At 38.0% G+C, this 24458-nt stretch overlaps 3 protein-coding genes across 6 annotated transcripts; all 3 read left to right on the forward strand.

Moving 5' to 3' along the window:
- Positions 1 to 353: 353 nt before the first annotated feature.
- On the forward strand, positions 354 to 12579 carry LOC140783771 (protein PLASTID TRANSCRIPTIONALLY ACTIVE 12, chloroplastic). Its single transcript, XM_073130806.1, has 11 exons — positions 354 to 576; positions 673 to 722; positions 849 to 1511; positions 7444 to 7556; positions 8108 to 8367; positions 9105 to 9226; positions 10199 to 10267; positions 10422 to 10475; positions 10706 to 10804; positions 11231 to 11370; positions 12334 to 12579. Exons 1-10 carry the CDS (start codon positions 543 to 545, stop codon positions 11327 to 11329), a joined length of 1563 nt encoding a protein of 520 aa, XP_072986907.1. The 5' UTR covers positions 354 to 542; the 3' UTR covers positions 11330 to 11370; positions 12334 to 12579.
- Positions 12580 to 13005: 426 nt separating this feature from the next.
- LOC140783773 (mediator of RNA polymerase II transcription subunit 19a) lies at positions 13006 to 20142 on the forward strand. Of its 4 annotated transcripts, none has more exons than XM_073130810.1 (8): positions 13006 to 13193; positions 16237 to 16304; positions 17324 to 17613; positions 17677 to 17904; positions 18007 to 18066; positions 18197 to 18380; positions 19637 to 19754; positions 19877 to 20142. In XM_073130810.1, exons 2-6 carry the CDS (start codon positions 16274 to 16276, stop codon positions 18263 to 18265), a joined length of 678 nt encoding a protein of 225 aa, XP_072986911.1. In that variant the 5' UTR covers positions 13006 to 13193; positions 16237 to 16273; the 3' UTR covers positions 18266 to 18380; positions 19637 to 19754; positions 19877 to 20142. The 4 variants fall into 4 exon arrangements, with proteins under 4 accessions (XP_072986911.1, XP_072986913.1, XP_072986910.1 ...); XM_073130812.1 differs by having other exon boundaries at positions 18230 to 18380; XM_073130809.1 differs by having other exon boundaries at positions 19637 to 20142.
- A 1749-nt stretch (positions 20143 to 21891) lies between these two features.
- Positions 21892 to 23804, forward strand: LOC140783772 (phospholipase A1-Igamma1, chloroplastic). The gene is made up of 2 exons (XM_073130808.1): positions 21892 to 22791; positions 22986 to 23804. The coding sequence occupies exons 1-2, from the start codon at positions 21974 to 21976 to the stop codon at positions 23704 to 23706; spliced, it is 1539 nt and encodes a 512-aa protein (XP_072986909.1). The 5' UTR covers positions 21892 to 21973; the 3' UTR covers positions 23707 to 23804.
- Positions 23805 to 24458: the final 654 nt, after the last annotated feature.

The following is a 24458-nucleotide window of genomic DNA, read 5'->3' on the forward strand; positions in this document are numbered from 1 at the left end:
CCAAATAATCAAATTTAAATTATTTAATATTAAATGATATCTCCTATAATTAAGGCATAATTATATTTAAGAGAGAAATCTTAACGGAAGAAAAAAACGTGTAGAGCGCTTCTTCCGTACTTATCAATCACTTTGATGAAGATCTAATGGTTAAGATCTTCAAGGGTATAACAAGAAAATTGGAAAGTTTGGCACACGTAATTAATTTTCTTAACTGATATACTCTTTTTCTTACGTAATATGGTTTTGGAACCGGTACCGGGAAACGGTACCTGGTATGAAAACTGGCTATTATAGCCGTTGGATTAAGATTATAATTTTTAAAGGTGAATAGAAGTATTTGCCATATAATAATTGCCATAGCGGGTTAACTGAACTTCTCATCCCCACCTCCCTCACGCTTTTAAACCTCTGGAGCTTTTAGCTCCGGGTAGCTCTTAAACCCTAAACCTTACCGATTTAGCTCGCTTCCCGTAGTAGTAGGTCAGAGATGGGTGGGATCTGAGACGCGTGTCGCAGCAAGAAGTTAGGGTTGGAGAAAGATGGCATCTTGCTCCGGTTCTTGGCTCTTTCGAGGTTACCCTTCTTCTTGAGAGCTTAATTCGATCATTAACTCTTTCCATTTCAGAGTATAGACCTTGAACTAGTTATGTTTTTGCCTTTCTTTGGCAGATGGATCGATGGGCGTTCTCATTGCAAAATATTGTCCTCAGAAGCTTCGGGTATGTCGATCTCTTCTTCATTTCAAACATCTATGTTTCTTAGTTCGTAATTGCATCGTGAAACTTGAACCTTTCCGTTCAACTGAGAGGCAATTCGCTACCTTTTGTGCAAATTGAAATTTCCAGACGCCGTTTGTAGGCGAGTTTTGTTCAAGAAAGCTGCAAAAAAGAAATGTTTGGAGGCAAGATAAGCTATTATCCAACATAAAGTGTGTAAAGAAGGATGGGAGATTCGATCCGTCTTCTATTGAGCCGCCGCCATACTATAGTTACATGGATTCCACATCTGGGCAGCTGGAGCCGGCATCTGGTGCCCGGGCAAGTATACCCGGGAAGGAGTACTGGCCAGAAGGAACAGCTAGTCGGGTTAGGGCTGCAAGGGCACCTGAGCCGATTGGGAAGTCGCAAGGGCAGCCTTCATATGGCAAGGATCCTGGAAGCAGAAGGAAGAAGTACAAGGGGCAGGTGGCAGCTTCGACAGCTTCAGGAATTGCAGAAACTAGCAGGGATGTTGATGAACCGCCTTTTCTTGAAGCTTCTGATGATGTCTCTGATGAACCTAAAGACCCGTCAGATGAATTTGTTCTTTATCAGACGGAACCGGATGAAGAGAATCTCAGTCCCTATGATTTGGATAAGAGAATTGGGATGCCGCATCCCTTTATTGATCCTGCCAAGGAAAAGCCCATCGAGGAGCCTCGTTCTAGTGAAGATCTATGGTGGAACTGGCGGAAGCCTGAAAAGGAGCAATGGTCGAGGTGGCAAAGGAGGCGTCCGGATGTTGACACGGTTAGTTTGCATCTCTGCATTTGCTTTATGCTTATAATTGAACTTCTTCCATGCAGACGTCTTAGTTTACATTGCTTGATACCTATATTTGTAAGAAAGAATATTGGTATCGACATGGTTAAGAGTTAATGATAGATATCATAATCTATGAACTAATTATAAAAGTGAGAAATTAAATAGAATGAGAAGATTGTATTTCCATTGAGATAAATCGTGTACATAAATAGGAGGAGATTACAACAACCTCTCCTACAATTAAGCTTACCTATCCAACAAGTTGGGATAGAGCTGTAATATACAAAGAAGGTGAATAACTATACAAGGAATGTATTTTTTTTTTTTTGATCATTCATGAGCCCGAAGGCTAGATATGGGCTGGACAAAGGACCAACCCTCCCTAGATACAGAGGCACTTTAGGCCCCACCGAGCTTTTAGCTATCTAGTCTAGGCTTCAAGCCATATGCGTCGCCGAACAATTGCTTCGAATCAAACGCCGCCAAGACCTGCTCCAAGCCGTTGCGTTGTCAAGCTGTTCTTCCAAGCTAACCTGCACTGCCGAGCCATCAACCGAATCGAGCCAAGCCACCAAACTACCAACCACCAAACAATTTCTCCACAATATTGTTTGGGGTTGGAGTTGAACTCATGACCTCCTTGGTCATGAGCAAGATACCTACCAACTTTACTAGAGTTGGTTGGTACTATACAAGGAATGTAGATAACAAAAAGATAACAACAGATTAACCAAATCGATCACAATGGTAATTGAATATGTTATTGACATTTTCTTTCCAACACTCCCCCTTAAGTTGGAGTAGATATCTTGCACTCCCAACTTGCGAACCATAGGCGCAAAGGTTTAGTTAATAGATTTGCTAATCGATGTGTTGAGCCAATATACTTGATAATTATTGAACCATCTTTAATTTTGTCTCGGATATAGTGACAGTTTGTTTCTATATGTCTTTTGTGTTCATGAAAGATTGAGTTGGCTGCTATATGCAGAGTGGCCTTGTTGTCACAATGTAAGGAAGCGAGTCTATGGTGAATAAGGCCTAAGTCTCCTAATAGGCACTGAAGCCATGTTAGCTCACAATAGGGTTTGGTATTGCACGATATTCTGCTTTAGTTGAAGACAATGATACTGTTTTCTGTCGTTTTGATTGTCATGATATCAGTAAGGGCCTAAGGAATACACAGTAGCTTGTATTGGCCATTTTAGTGAGATGACAACCTTCCTAGCTTGAATCATAGTAGGCTCACAATTTTAGGTCATTGTTTGAAGAAAAGAACAAACTTTGACCTAGGGCATCCTTTAGATATCGAACAACGCATAAGGCTGCCTCCATATGATATCTTCCGGGTTGATGCATGAACCTACTCAAGACATGAACATACTAGGTGATATTTGGTTTTAAAACTATTAAATATATCAGGCGGCCAACTAGTCTTCTGTATCAGCCTGGGTCTCTAAGCAATTCATCCTTGCCAGATAGTTTCAAGCCTCTCTCCATAGGAATGTCTACTAGAGCAGCATTTAACAAATCTACATCTTTGATCATTTCTATATTCTCTCTGTGACATAAAAATTTCATTTTTAGAGACAGAGATTTCTATTCCTAAAAATATTTCAACTTGCCAAGGTCTTTAAGATTGAAATTGTTATGCAAATGCTTTTTGATGGTAACAATACTAGTTGGATTATTTTCAGTGATCAAAATGTCGTTGACATAAATTAAGAGAATAGTAAAGTACTTGCCTTTTTTTTGTGAAGGGGGAGTAGTTAGCTCGTGATTGTACAAAATCAACAGAAGTGATGATAAAAGAAAACTTTGAAAACCACTGGCGAGAGGCTTGCTTCAATTCGTAAAGCGATTTGTGTAGATGGCAAATGAGATGTTCCTCCTACTGTCTCTGAAGCCCTAGCAGTGGAGACATATAAATCTCCTCAGTCAGGTCACCGTGGAGGAAGGCGTTGTGGACGTCAAGTTGTTGGAGTGGCCAGCCCCTAGTAGCAGCTAATGCAAGAAGACATCGGATGATAATACGTTTTGTTGTAGGGGAGAAAGTCTCTTAGTAGTTGACCCTCTCCATTTGGGTGAAGCCTTTTGCAACTAGGTGCGCTTTATATCGCTTTATTGTGCCATCAGATTTATGTTCGAGCTTGTAAACCCGTTGACATCTTATTGGTTTCTTGCCGGCTGGAAGAGGGGTTAGACTCCATGTGCTGTTGGCGACAAGGGCATCTAACTCAAACTTCGTTGCGGCACGCCATTCAGGGTTGGTGACAGCTTCATTGTAAGAGGCCGACTCTCGTTCTTGACTTATATAAGCAAGAGCGATTTGTGCGCAGGTGTATAATGATGATAAGAGATGTAATTGATTAGTGGTCTCTTTGCGCAAATCAAGAGAGGAGAAGTTGACTTGATTGGAACAAGGATATGTGACAGCGGAGTAGAGGTAATCATTAAACCTCACCGGTGGATTAGATTGTCGATTGGAGTAGCAGAGAGGAATATCGGCCGGTGGAGGTGGTTCTTCTGTGCCGGTAGAGTGAATGGCAGTAGTATGGCAGGGTGGTGGCGGCGGCGAGAAAGTAGAGTGGAGAAGGGTTTTTAGGGAAGAAGTTTCAGGTGGAATTGGTAGAGGCGGTACGGTTTCGACGATGACATGTGTGGAGGATAGGTGGCAGTTGTTAGTGTGGTGGTAGTGGAGTTGCGGTGGAGGTTGGTGGTGAGGTTGCCGAAGATGGTGTGGGTTCGGATGGGGCAGCAATTGGGGATCGTGGTGAAGATGATGGGTTAGGTGACGGTGAGGTGGGTGAGTTGAGTTCAGTATTAGTGTTAAGTTCAAAAGAATTGTCATATGGGCTTAATGGGCCTGTATCATCCCCCCGTAATGAGCTTGTTGTTTGGGTCAGTGGAAAGGGTAGAGATTAAGTATTATTTGGAGAATAAGAAAAAATATCTTCTTTAAAATGGATGTTTCTACTTATGAGAATTTTTTGGTTGATAAATCAAAAAGTTTGTAACCTTTTTTACCTATCAGATAGCTAATAAAAATGGAAGGTGTAGCTCAATAGTCAAAATTATGAGAAGTATGGACATTGGTGGTAGAAGCCAAGCAACCAAAAACATGTAGGTGGGAAAAATTAGGAGGTTTTGAGTAAAGAAACTCGAATAGTGTCTTGTTTGCTAGAACTAGAGAGGGTAGCCGATTGATGATGTGAACAGTAGTAAGAGTACATTCTCCTCAAAATTGGAAAGGCAAATTAGCTTGAAATTTTAATGTTCTTCCTATTTGAAGAATGTGATGGTGTTTGCGTTCTACAATTCCATTTTGTTGAAATTTGTACGCAAGAATGTTGAAAAAGGACACCATTATTTAAGAAAAAGGATTGAAGAGGGATAAATTCACCACTATTATCACTTTGAACAGTTTTGATGTGAGTTTCAAATTGAGTAGAAACATTATTAAAAAAAACGCTTTAAAAGTAGTTGTATTTCATATTTTATATTGCATAAAAAATATTCAAGTAAAATGGGAATAATCATCGACAACGGTGAGAAAATAATGAGAACCATGAAGGGAAGAATGTCAATAGCAACCCCAAATATCACAATGAATAATATCAAATGGTTTGATAAAGAAAGTATTACTAATATTGAAAGGTAAACAACTTTGTTTGGCAAGTGGACAAATGGAACAAGTTTTATTGGAATTAGTAGAAAATTTTAAAGTTTTTGGGCAATAAAATTCAAATGGGAAGATGATACATGCCCTAACCAGTTGTGCTAAAAGTCGGTAGGTGAGATGGTTTGGTCTGAGGACGTGGCTTATTTAGAGGTATTCAACTTTTAATGCGACCAGATAATAGAGTCTGGCACTCATTTCACCCAAACCAATCATCTTCCTCATATCCAAATCCTGCAAAATATACTAATAAGAGAAAAATGTCACTGAACAATTTAAGCCCATTGTCACCTACTAACAACAAATCAACTTTGAAAATAGGAACAGATAACATATCATGTAATTTATAGATAGGATTCAGGGGCATGTACCCTTTAGCAATAGTTTTAGCCTTTTCTCCACTAGGTAATAATACGAGTGACACAATTTTTGTCTTTGTGCAGTATTTTTGATGATTAGGTGATATGATTTGTTGCACCACTTTTGATAATCCTACTATCTTGAGCTAATTTTGACAAACTTGGTTTTGTGATTGCATTTGCCTTAGGATTGGGGGTACCTTTTATCCGGCTATTGACAAGTTCCATAATATGTTTTAATTGAGCTCCTGTCAATGTGGTGTTAGATCTACCTTCTTCACAGCCTACATGGTTGACTGTAGAGTAATTGGGCTTGACCAAAACTTGGGTTCAGATTGGCTTTGGACTTACTTTGAAGGACCAGGAGGATATTTATGTAATTTGTAACATTTTTGGACCTAATGTCCATCGACATCGCAATAGGTGCAAATGGGTCGCACTTTTCCAGAACTGGGTCCATTGCGTCAGTGATTAAAATCAAGGCGATGCCCTTTGAGATCTTACTGGCGATTGCAATTGGGCTGGGACTCATAAAGTTGATCACTCCTTTCGTCGCAGGCAGATGGAGCTTGTGGACAGCCATGGCAATAATTGAGATTGACTTGATGGAGGAGGAAGCAACACCTAGATGATGTTGCTTATCCTCTTAGGCAACAGAGGAGTATGCTTTGCAGACCGAAGAGGAAGGCCTCATCAAGAGGATCTGGTTGCGGATTGAACTGTAAGATTCATTCAAACTCGTTAGAAATTGCAGTACCTTTTGTTGCTCTTATTGTGGCAATGCGTCCCTAGCTCATCCCATAGGGTTTTCAATTAAGTGTAATAGGTAGAGACAGAGGTGGTTTCTTGTTTGTGGAGGTCAATGTCCCGTTGGATCTGGAAGATGTGGGCTAGGTTGCCTTGAGAGGATCGAGCGTCGAGGTTCTTCCAAACTACTCTGGCAGTGGAATAAAAATTCACACTGTCGGCGATTCAGGTGTTGATTATCCAGGAATGGATAATATCATTGCATCTTGACCAGATGGCATGACTTTTAAGATCAGTTTCTTCTGAAGGAGCTGAAATAGACCTATTAATGAATCCAAACTTGTTTCTTGTATTCAATGCTTGAATCATGGATCATTTTCAATCGGAGTAGTTATCTCCATTGAGAGGTTTGGAAACGAGGACCGGTCCAGAATGATCAAAATGATGGATGAAGTAAGGATCAGAAAGGTCAGCAGGGCATTTTTCTTTCCCTGCCTTTATTGGATCTGGTAAAGCAACACCTTGGGAAGAAGGATGATTATTTTCAGCCATTGAGAGTAATGAAGGTTTCGGTGGATCAGGGTATGACTAATAGATTTTGGTTGCTAGTGTTCTAGTTCTGATATCATGTAAAAATGAGAAATCAAATAGAATAAGAAGATTGTATTTCCATTGAGATGAATCGTGTACATAAATAGGAAGCTATTACAACAGCCTCTCCTACAATCAAGCTTACCTATCCAACAGATTAGGATAGAGCTGCTATATACAAGGAAGGTGAATAACTATACAAGGAATGTAGATAACAAAAAGATAACAATAGATTAACCAAATCAATTACAATAGTAACTGAATCTGTTGTGGATATTTCTTTTCAACACTAGTCTTGGGTGCATGGGCTGTCCTGTTGTTAACTGAGTTGCAGATATCCACACTTCATATGTTTGTCTTGTTGAGTTGTGTGTGCATTTCCAAGTGAAGGGCAAGTGGAAGATCATGCACAAGATTTTATGTCCATGCATGTCACTTGTCCCAATAGCTGTAAATATGATTTACATTTGTGATTTCTTGGAGGTTCTTCTGCTCACAACGTAGCACACTGCATTTAATAACTTGTTATTGTTGTATGCAGGTGTTTGCAAAGGCAATGGCAGAGACTGGCCAAATAGAACTTTTTGGGGACCATCCAACACTGACAGAAGCTGCCCTTGCAAGGGCAAGAAGACATCTATACAAAGAGGAAAGGTAGAATTCAGTGACATGCTGAACTTCCATAGTCATGACATATTTGCACACTACTGCACCCTAGATTTTGTAATTTGTCATAAGTTATCAATACTTCAAAATTCAGCTACATATCCTACAACCAGTAAATGTACATTAGTTAAGAATCTTAAGACCAAAAGGTATCCTAACAGATTGCACATGTTTGTCATCTAAATTCTTTTCTTTTTCTTCATGGTGTGGTATTCAATAATATGGATACGATGCACAGAGGGGGACCATCTGATTAGATTTCTCATTTTCTTTACTCTTTCTTCTCTTCTACCTTTGCATTTAAACTGTAAGTTATTTCATTGCTTTGAACGAAATACTTCAATCCCAATCCATTAGTGACAAACTTCTTTAAATGCTTCATCTCTATATTTTCCTTCCATCCCATGTGAAAATAAAAATAATAAACTATCAAGCGATACATTTAAGCTTTTTTGCTTTGTTGCCATGTGCGATATTGATGAGCTTCTTAGCACAATTCTAATTGGTTTGTTCTTATGATCAATTTGCAACAACTTCAGGCTAGAAGTGGAAAAGAAGAGATTAGAAGAGGTTGGACCGATAGCATATTACTCAGAATGGGTCAAAGCATGGAATAGAGATACTTCACGTGAGGCTGTACAGAAACATTTTGAGGAAACCGGTGAAGATGAGAATGCTCAACTCATTACAATGTTCCAGCACCAAACAGCTGAAGAATATCGCATCATGATGGGCACTGATCTTCGTATACCTAGGGATCCTTTAGCAATGCGAATGCGAGAAGATCAAATCAAAGAGAGTATGCCATCTATCTAAATTCATAGCTGTTTCCTTTTGACTAATCCTCTTGTTTTCTTAATTGTACTTGAATTGGTCATAGGAAATTACAATTTTGTATATCAGATTAGATCTTTTCTTTTTCTTTTTCTTTTTTGTCTTCGTAGTGTGTGTCTTTATCTTTGTGGCAGCTATTTTATTTTAGGGAAATTTTTAAATAACATCTTACATTTTCATAATTTTTTTAATTGACATTCTATCTTTGAGGATTTTATTATCTGGGCCTCCTCTTTTCGTATAATATTCATATGACACCTTGAGTTAACCTATACTCAACCATTTTCAAATGGAAGGGTATCTACCAAGGAATATTCTGTTAGAGTACTAAGTGTAATTTATAAAATACCATAATTACCCTTTGTTAGGATGTGATTAGATCTAGAAAGATATATTTAATTTTGTGGTGTGAGCTAGAGTGGAATATGACTTAAAAGGTTGGGTTAAAATTAGAACTTTTAAGGATATTTAGTAATTTAATCAGTAGAGTTACATATAGCATAGACTAAGATAAATGGTAGTTTTTCAAAATGATAATAGAGTGTTGTATGGAAATTATAGGAAATAGGAGGGGTTTGGTTACAAAATCCTCAACGACAAGGTGTTAATAAAAAAATGATGAAATGGTAGGGTATTATTTTATTTGAAAATAATAGAAGACGTAATGGAACTTGACATTTAATTATTTGATGTCCATTGCAGTATGGGGTGGTGATCCTGTTTACCCGACTGTGAATTACATTCAAGATCCTGATGAAGTAATTGACTACAGAGGTCCAGATTTTCACGAGCCCACTCCTAACATGTTATCATATCTCATGGAGGTAAATTGGTACCATTTCAGTATTTAGAATCATAGAACTATCTTCAATGGTAGCAACAATGTCTGCCTTATTGTGCATAATGGGACAGAGGCTTTTGGTTCGCATGTGATTAATCTCAGATTAGTAAGTACTAAATATTTTAACATGAATCTTCTCTATCTTGGTGCTTTTGATTTGATAGAATAAGACTCCCTAATCCAATAAGAACTGCGCATGAATTGTCCAATACACTCCTGTTGGTAAGTCTTTAGTCTAAGATTAAATGGACTTCTTGCTACCTTCATATCTTTATTGCAGAAAATAGAGAAACTTGTTCTTCACTTCTTTTTTATAAAAAGAATAAGAAACTTTGTTATGAAGTTCTTTCTTGAAATGAGGAAACTGCATAAAAGGAACTATAAAGATTTTGGAGAAATGGCTGTCACGCATGTTTACTATTTTTTCTTTTTCTTCCCAGAGACCTTTTTATCAAAATTGAAGGGAAATTTCATCCTTTGGCCTGGTGAACCATTCATGTAGATCTGAGAAATATTTCAAAAGTTCCAATTGCCATTCACATGAGATCCTTTGACATTGTATTTAGAAGTCTATGTGCTTTCACTCTTGGGAAACTGCTGGAGGAGCCATAGGTGATGATAATTATGGAAGATAGAATATTTATCTTCCCTAAACACTACCTGCCTTTTCTTAATTTGGTCAAATAAGGAAAGTCCTCTCATTCTAAATTTTCATGGTAATTCTATTATAGATATTTATCTTGTTTTAATGCTTCAGGAACCTTCTCATTATAAAGTTGAACAGCTTCCTGATCAATGTATTCATCCGTACACCGCGTCCTGCTGCCTGCTTGTCTTTTTTGAATCTGCTCATTTTTCACTTCGAACTCGTCATTCTTAACAATAATAAAGTAATTATGCTTTAGTCATTATATGCTTCAAGAATCTTGCATCTACTGAGTTTTCTATATATCAGCAAGGGAAGATCATATCAAGAGAGGAACTTGAGAAAATTTTGGCCAAAGAAAAGACCCAAGAACTTGAGGTAAATCTTCTGAGTTCCAATAAAGGGTTCACATCATTCTAGATTCTTTTTAGAAGTTAAACACATTAGCTTTGGGAGAAAAGGGAAGAAGAAAGTTTCTTCTCACTATTTTGATTTATTAACCTTCACATCTTCTTATACCCTCTAAATGCAGATAACAGATATTGATGAAGCTATGGCTAGTGCAGTTGACATAGGGGAGAATGATGTGAGTGGAATTTTAATCCTTTGTCCTCTCTTTCAGTTTCTTTTTGAAATATTCACCTTCTGACGAACATCATTTTTGTGAAAAGGCACTTTTCCGAAAAAGAAAATTGTCATTCCTTTTGAGTTGCAGTATCAATAATTTTATGATAAGCTTATGTCTACAACATAAACTTGTTTATTTGCTATTTTAGGTGGGACTGATTTATTTGCTTGTTTTATGATTTGAGATAGGATGAGGAAGATAGTGAAGATGAGGGAGATGAAGTTGATGAGAAAGTAACTCGCAACTGGAGTGTTTTGAAAACCACTCCGCAGGCCCGCAAAACGAAGGTACCTTCTTGTGACTATAGATCTTTATTCTGGAGTGGAAATAGGGATATTCTGCTGTTCTGATTTGCTCTGAAAAAGCTTTTGGTAGTGATTTTTGTCATTAGTGCAACTACCTTCCACTTATAGTAAGAGTTCTCTGAAGGATCTTTCATTTTCTTGTTAGCTTATAAAGGTTAACCATATCATATGGGTCCTACTATTTGATATTTTACTATAAAGATATGACAAGTTGTAAACTTGCAATTTTATAGCATATGAAGTTACTATGAATGTACTCGAAAAATCAACCAATACTAGTCTCTAAGATTTTGTTATATTATGGCAACAAAAGACCATAGATTTCAATTATACTCTCAACTTGTAATTCAACAAAATTTAATTTACTGGTAGTGAGAAATAATATTGTTACCTCCTCTTCATGTTCAGGAAAAACCAAAGAAAGAAGGTCCAATGTCAATAGAAGAGGCAATAGATGATTCAGAGAATTTAACTGATTTTCTTATGGACTTCGATGAGGAGGAGTAATGAATTGGTCCTGTTTTGCTGCCAAAGATCCTATGGAATGGGTAAGTATGAGACATTATTTATTAGTATGTTGTGTGATTGCAATTTATATATAGAAAAGTTGAAATATAACAATGATCTAAAGCTTGTGCTATAATATTTTACTTGAAGCCTACAACAGTAATGAGTATCATTTGCTGTTTCGTAGTATTAATGTAATTCAATGCTAAGATACAGGACACAAACGAATTTTTCTATCCTAAAGTTCAGCATGTTAAATCCAAGTAAAAGTGACGTCAGTAGCAAATATCCTTCTCAGCACTTTGTTTTGGATTAGAAAATATAACCTGTTTAGACTGAGTCCAACTTAATTCTGCCTGTTTACAAATGATATTATCTTGTTTTAGAAAATAAGAACATGTCTATTGTGAAATTGGATGATGGAAGAAAGAGTTTTGAAGTCATAAGTGCACTTTAATCTGAAACATGAAATGAGAAACAAGCCCTAGCTGAGTAGTCACCAAGAAGATAGCCAGACATTATTTCACGACAGTGGAGAGGTGGAAAAGATATCCTTCAATATGTGTCACTCTTAGCGTTTCTAAGAGATCCATGATTAAAAGTGGAGTATGTGTTACCTGTATCCTTCAATATGTTCTTACTACCTTCTATGCAGGTCATGCACCTGCAGACCTGCTATCACATCACGTTCCTATACCCATGCCTCTGCTGTCATAGCAAATACCTAGATTAGTTGTTCAAGAGGATTAGATGGAAGTGCATCAGCGGTGTGGCATTGATCAAAATTTGGGGCAGTAAGTAGGTTTGGTAACATATTAATGTTGAAAGTGATTGTTGGCAAGAGAAGTGTTGCTATGGTAAAATAAAATGACGATTACAGTAGCCAACATGGATTTAATTTACATTAAATTATTATTTCTTTTTGTCTTGGACAGCACATGCTCCAGTTTAAAAATTTCTAGTCTAAAAACTGTGGTTGATTTTTTTTTTCTTTGTTCTTTCAGAATTCAGTTTCAAGGAGTTGATGCCAGGAAGAAGAGATATATGTGATCTGACTCTCTACTTCGTTGTTCATCTCTTGGTTCCTTGTCTTAAATCAATTAGAGCTGTATATCAGGAGCTTATTGGTTCCATCTGATGTATGGACATTTACCATATTTGCTGCCCTGAGCTTAAAACGAGGAAATATTGTAAATCGCCTAGACTTGTCGGCAAATGATAATTGAAATATTCTCAATCTGTTGCTGTTTGATTTGCAGTGTTGTTACAATCAGGCAGTATAATGATCTTCAATTTCATTGTTTACTTCTCAGAGAAAGATTTAGCTTGAACCATATCTGTTGGTCCTCTTTTTGATCTTCTATTTCATTTGATAGTTGAACGTGTTCTTTTTTTCAATAGTGGTTAGATGGTTAAATAGGCTCATGTTATATAAAGTATTTTGGAGTTTAAACCTCAGCGGCACTAGTTTAATTAAGCACCATTAAATTCTTACCCTCTCTGAAAAGAGTAGAAAAAAAAAATCTCACCATTAGCTATACTATTCGTAATGCTTCTTTGAACGGGACCGCATCTGGTCGTCCATTTGGAAAGTCAGTAGGACAGGATTCGGACAACCCTGGAACAATCCGTACCCGACCCGTTTTAACTAGCCTATGGCGTGATCGAGATATCATATAGCCCTCAAATGATGGGCATCTTTACCCGCATTTTTTAATCTCTCTCTCTCTCTCTCTCACACCTCTTCTTCCTCCAGTAGGGTTCCGGTTGCTGCGATCTGGCCTCGCCGGGCTAGGGTTTATCGCTTCCAGGCCTTCTTCCTCTCAGATCCTCGCGATCTCCGGTGTGATTTCGAGCTTATGAGGTACACCTTCGACTTCCTTCCCCCATTCCTTTAATCCACGGATTTCCTCCTCGCTATCTCCTTGCTTCCGTCTCTTCTTTCTCTTGAGTTTAGTCGGAAGTAGTGAAGGAGAACAAGAATACGCGGTGTAGCATTCTCTCTTTCTTTGTGTTTCTTTAATTAGCAATTCAGTGCTCCGAATTGTAGGTGATGTGTTTCTTTGATTTGGTAACTAGTGGAGTGAGGCGGTAGAACACTCTCCTGGTTGAATCTTGCAATCCTACTGTGTATATGCTTCAGTGAAAAGATTTTGAGTTTTACATGAAGGCCGAGGCGGATTTAGAAGCTAATTTTGATACCAATGCCGTGTTAAGTTTGCCATTCAGAACGATGTACTATTTTGTGTACTTGATGATGTAATGTTACGGAGTGAGATCCCACTTGTTGGTACTACTGTTTTACATCTCGTTTGCTTTTCTTGTTTTGCTTTATGTATTGCTGAAAGGTTCAGCTGAAACATGATTCAAGAGGTTCTCTCTTTGAAATGTTTGATTTTAGCATCTTCAGGCAGTATTATGGTGTTTTTGGTATGAACTTAGGATTTGGATCGATACCTATGGTCATAACAAGAGAAATCTCTATGCGATTTTTAGAGAATAGAATAGTTCAGGATGGTGGAATATCAGATTGGAAAGAAGAGGGATTCTAGACGTAACTTGTGAGATATATAATCAAATAATACCTGGAATTAGCAAGATGCAAAATTCCAAAGTTTGCTTTTCTCTTTTGTCCTAAATGGATCGGCTTGTCCATGGCTTCTTCTCCATCATCGTGACTTGACAACTGCTTGTCTAGATTCACTGTATAGTTTATTCAGAATTCAGCCAGGGAGGATTGAACAGTTTTGTGGTAAATATGTGATGCGATCTCTAACAAGGCCAGACACCAAAAAAGATATCCATTTTAGAGATAATAACATCTTTCTTGAAAAAAAGAGTGACATGATTTAATCAAATTATGAGATTTGGCAAGATTGATATTCATTTATAATTTTCTTAGTAGATAACAAATCAATGGTTTAAACCCATACATACGACCACCAATCAATCGCATGTTGTCACCACAAATTGTCGCTGAGCACAGATTGTTAGTGTCATTATTGTTCAATAAGAGTTCTACAGTAATTAAAATGGAAATACTAGATTTAGTACTTTTTAGACATCAAGTTTCCTTAAATAGATCATTTTTAGTTGGGTTAGAGTCCTATTGTTTTAAGGATTGGATTTTTATTAATTGAGATTTGTTATCTAGAATTTGAAGTTTATAGATGTCCAAATATGGTTCCTAACCTCCTATAAGTGACTGGTTCACATAGAAGAATAGGGAATGTGTCTAGGGATCCTAATACACTTAGGAACTCCTCCTAATCAAGTCTAACCCATTTCTTAGTCTGCCAGGTTCAGCAACTCAATAGGTTGGTGCAGTCAATTCCCCATAAGGTTAACCCATTAACATATAATGTAAGTTAAAAAGGTGGGCTCCCTTGTGCATTAGTTGTTGCTCTTTTAGTTTTCTTCCTTATTATCTGTTAAAGCATCTTATCCATCTTTAACAGCTGCAATTCATATTTATTACAGTGTATATTGATATTTTAATCTTCCCAGATTCTCTAAATTTTTTAGGCAATCTCAATTTTAACATTTCCACACACTTCCAATATCAGGTCCAAAATTAACTGAACTTAGATTACAAAGTAATTTCATGTAGGATAAATCATCCAGGTTTACATAATATTTGACTTCTCTCACATAGCCTGACTCTTTCTCTTTGACCAAATGGCTTCTCTTTTCTTTTCATGGCTATATTTGTTTGTTTTTTGGTTTTTTGCCATTGCTTTTTTCCTGCTTAATCACATGCTGTGCTTGTTGGAACTGTTCATTACTTGTTGTAGGACCTTTCTTACTATAATCTAGTTAGGGAGTGCTGGATTTCCTTGCCCAACACTCAAATGGCATCGTTCCTCCATGCCATATCCCAAATTCTCTCTTTCCTCTCCAGAAAAAAGAATTTGAAAACTCATAATTCTCACATGCACTCTTGCGACATGCATAATCAGTATTTTGAAAAGCGTCTATGGCAGCCTCCTTGGTGAGGTGGATAACTAACCGCCTTGCATACACAAATCCGGCAGCAAAATAGTGTTTGGGCCGGACGGGTCGGATTTAATTTATCAGGTAACGAGTTAATGGATTTGAGAACTAAACCTTTTTAAAGAAATCTTTTTCTTACCTTTCGAACGGGTCTTCCCTTTGCCAATGGCTTCCCCTCAACTCCAAGAGGGTATGATAGACATGGGGGTTTTGTTGAAGCCATAGATTGCCTAAATCGTGCTCGTTCTCCTTTTGTTCTTTTTCTAATTTCGGGAACCACCAATTCTCTCTCTTTTTCTTCTTCTCTTCTTTCTTTCTTAAAAGTTTATATATGCTATATTAGTATATATAATTTGTTTTATTTTTTATATATTAGAAATGCTAGATTGTCTTGACGTCTGCCTTTTGCTTTGGTGTTATGCAATGGTAATTAAGCGCACGCATATATATATATATATATGTTGTACGCATGCATGCAACCTGTGGAAATGGATGTGGCAAACTTGTTGGCCAATGGTAGCTCCATTTCATGCACTTATCTTCAGCTCATTAAGAGCAGGAAAGACAACATAAATCCAGAAGCCTGCTTAGTCGTCCTTTGGATGGGATAGGGTCACACCTTCCATAGATATAGAGAATGATTTGTGAAGTTCACTGCTAACAAATTCCTTACACAAGAAAGTTCAGAATGATCATTATATGATTGATTTATTGCCAAACGTGATCTAGAACTAGGTATACTTAATAACATGAAAATTGCCAACCATAGATGCCTTCTATTTTCAATTGTTGCATTTATTGCCAATTTGCCGTAGTATTTTTTATCAAAACCAGATATGGTAATTGTTTCAGTATTATACTAATTGTGTTTGTTGATGTCTACTTACTGTAATTTTGTTTCCCTTGAATATCAGATGAAGATGACCTGCAGCTACATTATGTTGTAATGTAATGGATCCAGAGGGCAAGAAGTTTGGAAGAGGTAGTCCTGCATCCTCAGTTATTTTTAGTATCTCATTATTTTTCTTTTGTTGAGCATGTTGTGTAGGTTGATTATCATTATATAAGAGAAGATGTGTGAAGGTGAATAGCAAATTTTCACCCTAGTTTGTCAGATAGATTATGTAGAGGCATATTATGTTATGTAAACAATTTTGTAATGCTACATATGGAAGTTGCCGATGTTTTTTAATATCTTGGTTGAGATCAAAGTTACATTTGTGGGTTGCCTATTTTTGGTCTTCTGGTTGCTGCAATATTTTATGCCTATATTTCATAATGATTTTATGTTGTCTTGCCCCAACTCAGCTCAGTGGATTCTAGCTACTGGTGCTGCTAACCTGCTTATGCATTTCTTGGTTAGATTTACAAAAGAAGATCATGATTTAGCATTTGTCATTCTTAGACTAAATTGCAGAAATATCCATGTCTGCTTCACATTTTTAGTTTTTTCTTTTTTGGCAGCTTTGATTCCTAAATGCATCAATCTCTAAGTATTCATGGTGTTATTGGACGAATTGGAGTCATCTGGTTGACTCCTATTGGAGACTGCAAAAACTAAGGCAATATGTTGCTCATTTTAGTCTTGTAAACCATGTTGCAATACATCTTTATATTTAGTTGAATCAATTGGTTGTGGAGTTCATAGTCATACTGCATTTATAGAGTACTAGAGTTATTTCTAAGCAGATTGAGTCCTTTTAGTGTTTCGAAGATTTATTTTTTTGATACTTTGTTGATAAAAAGGCGTCCTATTAGTATATTCTTTTTTAAGTCCTTTTAGTATATTCTTTTGTAATCTTAATGATTATTTTACACTGGGGTATTCCATGTTGATTCTTATCTACTAATTTTCCTTTCCCTTACTCCTTATCTTACCTCAATCTACTATTGTCCCACTAACTTCCTGCTGATCTATCTTAGCTCACAGACCTTGGTTTTCTCCTTTTGTCCCCACTGATTTGTTCTTTACTCCTAAGAAGGTTTTGTTTGAATTTGCAGGTCCTCGGGAGCTCACTGGTGCTGTTGACCTGATAAGTCATTATAAGCTGTCGGCACACCATGATTTCTTTTGTAAAAGATCTCTGCCCGTGTCAATTTCGGACACACACTATCTTCACAATGTTGTTGGGGACACAGAAATTCGAAAAGGAGAAGGAATGGAGCTTGATCAACTCATCCAGAACACACCGTATTTGAGAGAGACCACTGCTCACATACAGCCTTTTGACTTAGAAACCCTGGGACAAGCATTTCAGCTGCGAGAAACAGTGCCCATAGATTTACCTTCTGTAAGTCTATCATTGCTATGCTTTTCTATGTAGCATGTGCAATTACTGATCTTTAAAATACAGTCAGAGAGAGGAACACCTACTATATCTGGTAAATCGAAAGGAGAGTCCAAAGACAAAGAGAGGAAGCATAAAAAGCACAAGGATAGAGACAGGGAAAAGGACAAGGAACATAAGAAGCATAAACACCGTCACAAAGATCGAAGTAAAGATAAAGAGAAAGAGAAAAAGAAGGATAAAAGTGGGCATCATGATTCTGGTGGTGACCACTCAAAGAAACATCACGAGAAGGTCTCCCCGTCTCTTATTGAACCTTATGTTTTTGTATCTTATGCCTCTGAAATGGTTTGAATCATGTTTCTCATGCATCTCAATTCCATAAATTTCTGTCAGAAGAGGAAGCATGATGGTAATGAAGATTCAGCAGATGCTCACAAGCACAAGAAAAATAAGGTATGTTTTATAGTACCTTAAATGAATCTCTCTCTCCCTCTCTTGCTCTCACTCTCTGAATTCCTCTTTTGCATTTTTCTGTGCATGTTTTTGGTTCTCTTTTTTTCTTTTTTTTTCTTTTGGAGAAAAGTTTTGGCTTCTCAGTATACCATTGTTTGTACAGCATAAGAGTTCCAAGGTTGATGAAGTGGGAGGATAAGGGTTAGAAGTTGATAAAGTCGATACATTTGTATGTCTTGTCTTATTGTCGGCTCATTACTCATGTTGTGAGGATTACTTTGAAGATTCCTATTTTGGTACCAAACTGTAGTCAGGTATATGCTCTTTCAAATTTCTCCATGATCTCTATATTCATTTTTGTTGTTAACGGAATATGCATTTTCTTTTATCTGGTTGAAAATATTGCTTTGGTTTCTTGTGCAAATTCAAATTATATATAACTTTTAGAGGATTGAAGTTTGAAATGAACTGAAACCCTCAAGACAGCTCTAATGCTATTGAGAAGTGCTTGTTATCCGAACTCTTGTGTAATCCCTGAGAATGCTAATAGAGAATATCGGATTCATTAGTTATATGATTTCTCTGTATTATGTTTGTTGTTACACTTAAATTTGATCTCCTATATTTTGAATGTGAGGGTGCTACTAAGTGTGCCTACAAGGCTTTTGCATCAATAATCATTGGTTTGAGTTTATGGAAGTAGGGAACAACCTTTGTAATAGTGATCAGTGAGGATAGGGTTACATATATTTTGCTCTTCCCAAGCCTCCATTGGTGAGAATCTCGTTACTAGGACGCCCTGTTTTATCTTTCTTGAATGTCCCAACTTTGCTTTTTTCTTTATATTCTGCATCATCTAAATAGCTCCTATGAGCATGCTGTTATGTAGAGATGATATTTTTTGGATGTCATCATTGAAGTCTTTAGAATTAAGTTAAGTTTTTCCTCATTAATGAAACTAATCATTGTAGTACTTGTGTAAAATGTTGTCCTCTGTTTCTATTCTTTTAAGTACAGTTTTCATTAGTTGTACGATGTTGGCTGATTGATATCCCAACTTAGTTGAAAGGCTGAATGGACCCACTGTTTTGTCAGTTGTCATTTGTTGAGCTAGCTCTAAGGAAAAAGAAAGAGAACACATGAGTCTGATAGAAACTCATAATCAGCCATTTAACCTTTTCCTTGGAAAACATTTGTTCCTCTCTTACACAAATTGATTGGTACACGTCTTTCATGGACCACATAATTTCTCCTCTGAAATGAAGAGTTTTTCATGTCACCAATCATTTTGACTGTCTAATATATATGTGAAAAATGAAAAAAATCTACACATCCTCTTTTCTGACACTGTTGCGAACAATAAAAGGATGTGTGGATATATTATTCTTTTTGTATGCTGCTGCTATTTGTGATGTTTCTGTTCTGACCCTTGAATTCTTTACTGGCTGGAGTCATTGTCCTTGGGTCATCTTTTACCTTCATACTTCAGATAACATAACTGGCACTGCAAAGTCATTTTGTAGCAATCTCAAAGAATTATCTGACCCATATTTGTATTTGATTGATGCAGGTTTTATGTGGTAGGGTAACCATTGAGGCAATTCAAGAGTAAAAATGCTCTTTGCCAAGAATTTTGTTATACGGACATTATCAGACTTGCCGACATTGATTTTGGACCACTATTAACTGTGCGTATGGAAACTAATTGTCTTTACTGTGCAGATTCGGCTCATTCTATACTGACCTGGTGTTAGAAATCTTAGTTGTAAAATAGATTGTAACTAGGACCCTGTTGATCTGTTCTTTCTAGGTCAGGTGCTGATTGCAGAAAAAAAGAAATCCAACTTGTGCTTGAATTAGTTGTGAAATTACTCAATGTACCTGTGAATAGAGCAAGTAGAAGGGAGGTGGGTTCAGCCATCCCTATTGTTTGATGGCTTTTAGAGAAACAGCAGCTTTGGGACGACATTGCAGCCAGGCAAATTCTTTTACCTGACATGCACATGATGTAAAATATTCAAGGTTCTGAGTATATTCTAATCGTATAACATGACGTCCCTTGTGTCTTGGTGGCAAGTAGTAAGGTTGGCTATTTCCTTTTTTCTTTCCTTTTCTACTTGTTCCACAGGAGAAACTTTATGGTGAATGATTCGCGTAGATGACTACCATTATTTGTATCACTGGAAGGGAAACGATTGGTTTGCACATGTACAGTGTGGGAGAGCAACTTGCATTTGGTCAGTATTGGTTTCTTGTTTCTAGCTTTTGGTTATAATCTCTTAAAATTTGGACTTTGATCTATTCCGAGTGCGCTTATATAGTGCAAAAAAGAAACATTGCTTATTATGTAAGCCAATTGTGGGCTGCTAAATGCCTCTGCTGGGACTGCAGACAATCTATACCCTGTCATGTTGACATTGTGGTTCCTCTGGGCTCTAATTTTATAGGTTTTGGTTATAATTACTTTTGCTAACATACTCAAGCTAGGTGGTATTTGTTTCAGTTCCTTCTTTTCCCAACTCCTTTTGTATGTGTATCCATTTATTGCTTGCTACTCTGGTCTATTCCAGGTGCTTGTATAGGAAAAGGGTAATGAAACCCCTTCTTTTCATATTCCTCGTGCAAATTCTATGTCGTCCTAATTTGGTGTGTTGTACTCTGAATTCGACTGATGACTGTCCAGTGTCCGCTGTGTTCCGTTGAATCGTTGTGTTCATATTGTGGTCAAAGTTTTGACTAGAGACAAAGTTATGTTAATTTTAATATGTGAAGCATGTTATTCTATACGTATTTTTCCTCGTAACGCTTTTAAGAGCATTACCGGATATAAGTTGGCAATTGGGTTTTGAATTAATTGGGGGTATATGCTAATAAATTAATGATGTGAAGTTGTAATTTCTGAAAGATTCAGTGTCATTTCTTTTATCTTGGATGGATGAAATCCAACGACACAGGAAACTGGAAATAATTTTAGAACAAGCACACGAGTATTCCAAATTATATGCGCGCCAATTTGGTAATAGGCAGATGAAGATTAATCTACAACGCTATGTTACGCGGTTAGTTCATGTTTACATTTTATAAACTAGGTAGTTGGAAGGGTTAACTATGGTAAGTGCTAAATTTTAAATTACGTCCTGAACGTTTATTTATATTATTTCATCTCCCTGTAGTTTAGATTAATATAAAATTATTAATTTTTTCTATCCAAACTTAAAAATATTAATCTGATGTGCGATAAAATATTTATCCAAACATAAACGATAAGTGCTGGCTGGTTGCAACTTGGAACGCCCATCACGTTCGCGTATTAAATACTCGAAAAGAAAAATATCAGAGATTTTAATGTATTGAGGCGTATCTAATGGTCCAAGCAAACCTACTCTCAAGCCCATATCCAAGTCCGTAGGTGTACACACTTACCGTACAACTCTCTCTTACGGTCAAACCGTATCTCACGGTTACGACCGGGTCCACGTGGCCTTTTTTCTCAACTATTTTTATTTATTTGCTTATTTATTTGTTTATTTGAGAAGATGTCCCTGGACTGAGCCCACTACTCCTTTAAAAACAAACAACTTCATATACAACTTGTCTCATCTGTGATTCAAAGTTACATATCTACCCTCTCAACGTCTAAAACTCTACCACCCACTGGTTGTCGAATGACAATTCCACACGGACTTTGAAGTACTTTTGCCGCGGCTCGCCAATAAAATCCCCTCTTACCTTCTTGCCATGTTGACCTGTCACTGGGTCAAAGTCTCCAAAGCTTTCCTTTTAAAATTTCCAGTCTAACATTCACACGTTTTTTGAACAAGAAAACAATTAGCAACTTATTTGTACTCGTATATTTAATCCTCCGCTTCCTTCGAACTAAACCACATTAGGCTTACATCCTTCATCAATGGCTTTAGCATCCACTTCGAGCCTCCACAACCTCCCTCTCCCCTCATGCAAGAAGAATACCCTCCTCACCCCGCATGCATCTCAACTCAATGAATCCACCACCGTAGTCCACCCACCTCTCCATCACCACCGTTCAAGCTCCTCCGTCAACCTCCCAACTCCCCTCTCCAACCTCCTTCACCTCAATCCCAATCCCAATCCCAACCCCAAACCCACCACCACCAACAGCAACCCCCATAATTTCCCCAACCCTTCCACCGCCATCACCCCCACGTACTCCCCAAGAGAAGACATCTCCTTCCTCTGCCCCCAACTCCACGGCTTCTCCGACTGGTCTCCCCTCCTCGACCCCCTCCACCCCCACCTCCGCCGCGAGGTCTTAAAGTACGGCGAGTTCTCCCAGGCTACCTACGACGCGTTCGATTTCAATCCCTTCTCGCCTTACTGCGGCAGCTGCCTCTACGGTCGTAATAAATTCGTAGACAAGCTAGGCCTCGCTCGCCATGGCTACGGGGTGACCAAGTACTTGTACGCCATGTCGCACGTCGAGCTGCCCTTGTGGCTTGAGAGGTCCTTCCATGGCGAGGCGTGGAGCAAGGACTCCAATTGGATGGGTTACGTCGCGGTGAGCGGCGACGAGGAGTCGCGCCGAATCGGCTGCCGGGATGTCGTCGTCGCGTGGCGCGGCACCGTGGCCACGGCGGAGTGGCTGGAGGATTTGCAGGGGAGGTTAGAGCTTCTCGGGCCGGAGCATGGTGATGCTAAGGTTGAGCATGGCTTCCATAGCATCTATACCTCCAAGAGTGAGGCTACAAGGTAAATTCATGATTCACCTACCTTAAATGATCCATCTCCCTACTTAATTTTAACATTTCTTTATAGATTTCTACTATATATAAAATGTTACTATTTCTTGAACTAATGACATATCAATATATATACATACATATATATTAGTAAGATTAAGATGTGAAGTTGAATGCTAATTTTAATTTCTTATATCCTAACAGATACAATAAGTCGAGCGCATCAGAACAGGTCATGGCCGAGATCCAGCGGTTGGTCACTCACTACCGCCAAAAGGGAGAGAAGGTGAGCCTAACTATCACCGGCCACAGCCTCGGCGGCGCCCTCGCGTTGCTCAACGCCTACGAAGCCGCCTCGTCGATCCCAGACCTCCCAGTGAGCGTGATATCCTTCGGCGCCCCGCGGGTGGGCAACGAGGCCTTTGCTGAGAAGCTAAAAGAAGCGAAGGTAAAGCCTCTACGTATTGTGGTGAAGCAAGACGTCGTCCCTAAACTGCCCGGAATTCTATTCAACGAAGGGATCAAGAAGCTGGAGAGCCTGACAGGAACCCTAGAGTGGATCTACACCCACGTCGGACTCGAACTCGGGCTCGATGTGAAGTCGTCGCCGTATCTGAAGAAGAACGGATTGGATATCCCCGGATATCATAGCCTAGAGACGTACTTACACTTGGTGGATGGATATCTCAGCTCGGATAAGGAATTCCGGAGTAACGCCAAGAGGGACGTGGCGTTGGTGAATAAGGCTACAGGAATGTTGAGAGATGAATTGAGAATACCAGCTTGTTGGTCTCAGCAGGCGAATAGGGGAATGGTGTGCAATTCCTATGGGAGATGGGAGATGCCTAAGAGAGAGCAAGAGGATATACCATCACCTCTAGGTGGGAGCTCGGGTGGAATTGGCCAAGTAATTTTTGAGAGATGATTAATTTGATCATCATATTGTACTTATCATGGATTAACATTCTTTTATAGAGTTGAAGGATAGATGATAAATATGAACTAGTACTTATCTTGACTCAATAACTAGTTGAAATTAAGTTTTTTTTTTTTTTTTGAATAAATACTAGTTGAAGTAAGTTACCTTTAGAAGTTACCAATAATTAACCAACCCTTCTCCCTCCTCGTCCTAGCTAAGAATCTATTTTTGTTATTCATATTCGGATATTCCTCTCCCTGCCTGCGTATTGGGCATGAACTATTATTCATAATATAGCTCGGCCTGAGCCCGACCCATCCGGAAGTGGCTCCGAGCTCACCACGAGTTAGGCCTAAGCTCGAAGTCCCTGCCAATGGTCATTGATAGGCAACAGTAAACTCGGTACACTTATTCATCTTGACCTATAGCAGAAGCGTCAAGATGGTTAATCAAACTCGTGCAATGTTTATATTTCAAAAAGTAGAAGATTTTTTATAGTTTTTGACGAAAAACTCTAGGTACCCTTGCTAATTTAAATAATTAGATAATATTATTATTGTTTTTAATTTTTTTTTAACTTAAATAGATATTTTTTGGACATTGATAATGATACAAATATGAGAATTTTTTATAAAAGTTTACCGTCTCATCCTATGATTAATTAATCTATGAATAATTAATATACGTACTCACTTTAGTAAAGATTAAATTAGATTTAGCTAGGCCTATCCTCCTGGAAGGGTCAAGACTTACACTCA

This window comes from Typha latifolia, chromosome 3, assembly GCF_019914945.1.
Source record: "Typha latifolia isolate L0001 chromosome 3, TyphaL0001v2, whole genome shotgun sequence".
In the NCBI taxonomy this organism is placed as follows: Eukaryota; Viridiplantae; Streptophyta; class Magnoliopsida; order Poales; family Typhaceae; genus Typha; species Typha latifolia.

Bases quoted from the DNA above. Each gene is read 5' to 3' on its own strand.
- LOC140783771 (XM_073130806.1), top strand. From the start codon at position 543: ATGGCATCTTGCTCCGGTTCTTGGCTCTTTCGAG. The intron at 577-672 runs GTTACCCTTCTT...TTTCTTTGGCAG, and splicing joins CGGTTCTTGGCTCTTTCGAG to ATGGATCGATGGGCGTTCTC. The intron at 10,476-10,705 runs GTGAGTGGAATT...GATTTGAGATAG, and splicing joins TTGACATAGGGGAGAATGAT to GATGAGGAAGATAGTGAAGA.
- LOC140783773 (XM_073130809.1), top strand. From the start codon at position 16,274: ATGGATCCAGAGGGCAAGAAGTTTGGAAGAG. The intron at 16,305-17,323 runs GTAGTCCTGCAT...TTGAATTTGCAG, and splicing joins GGGCAAGAAGTTTGGAAGAG to GTCCTCGGGAGCTCACTGGT. The intron at 17,614-17,676 runs GTAAGTCTATCA...TTTAAAATACAG, and splicing joins TGCCCATAGATTTACCTTCT to TCAGAGAGAGGAACACCTAC.
- LOC140783772 (XM_073130808.1), top strand. From the start codon at position 21,974: ATGGCTTTAGCATCCACTTCGAGCCTCCACAACCTCCCTCTCCCCTCA. The intron at 22,792-22,985 runs GTAAATTCATGA...ATATCCTAACAG, and splicing joins TCCAAGAGTGAGGCTACAAG to ATACAATAAGTCGAGCGCAT.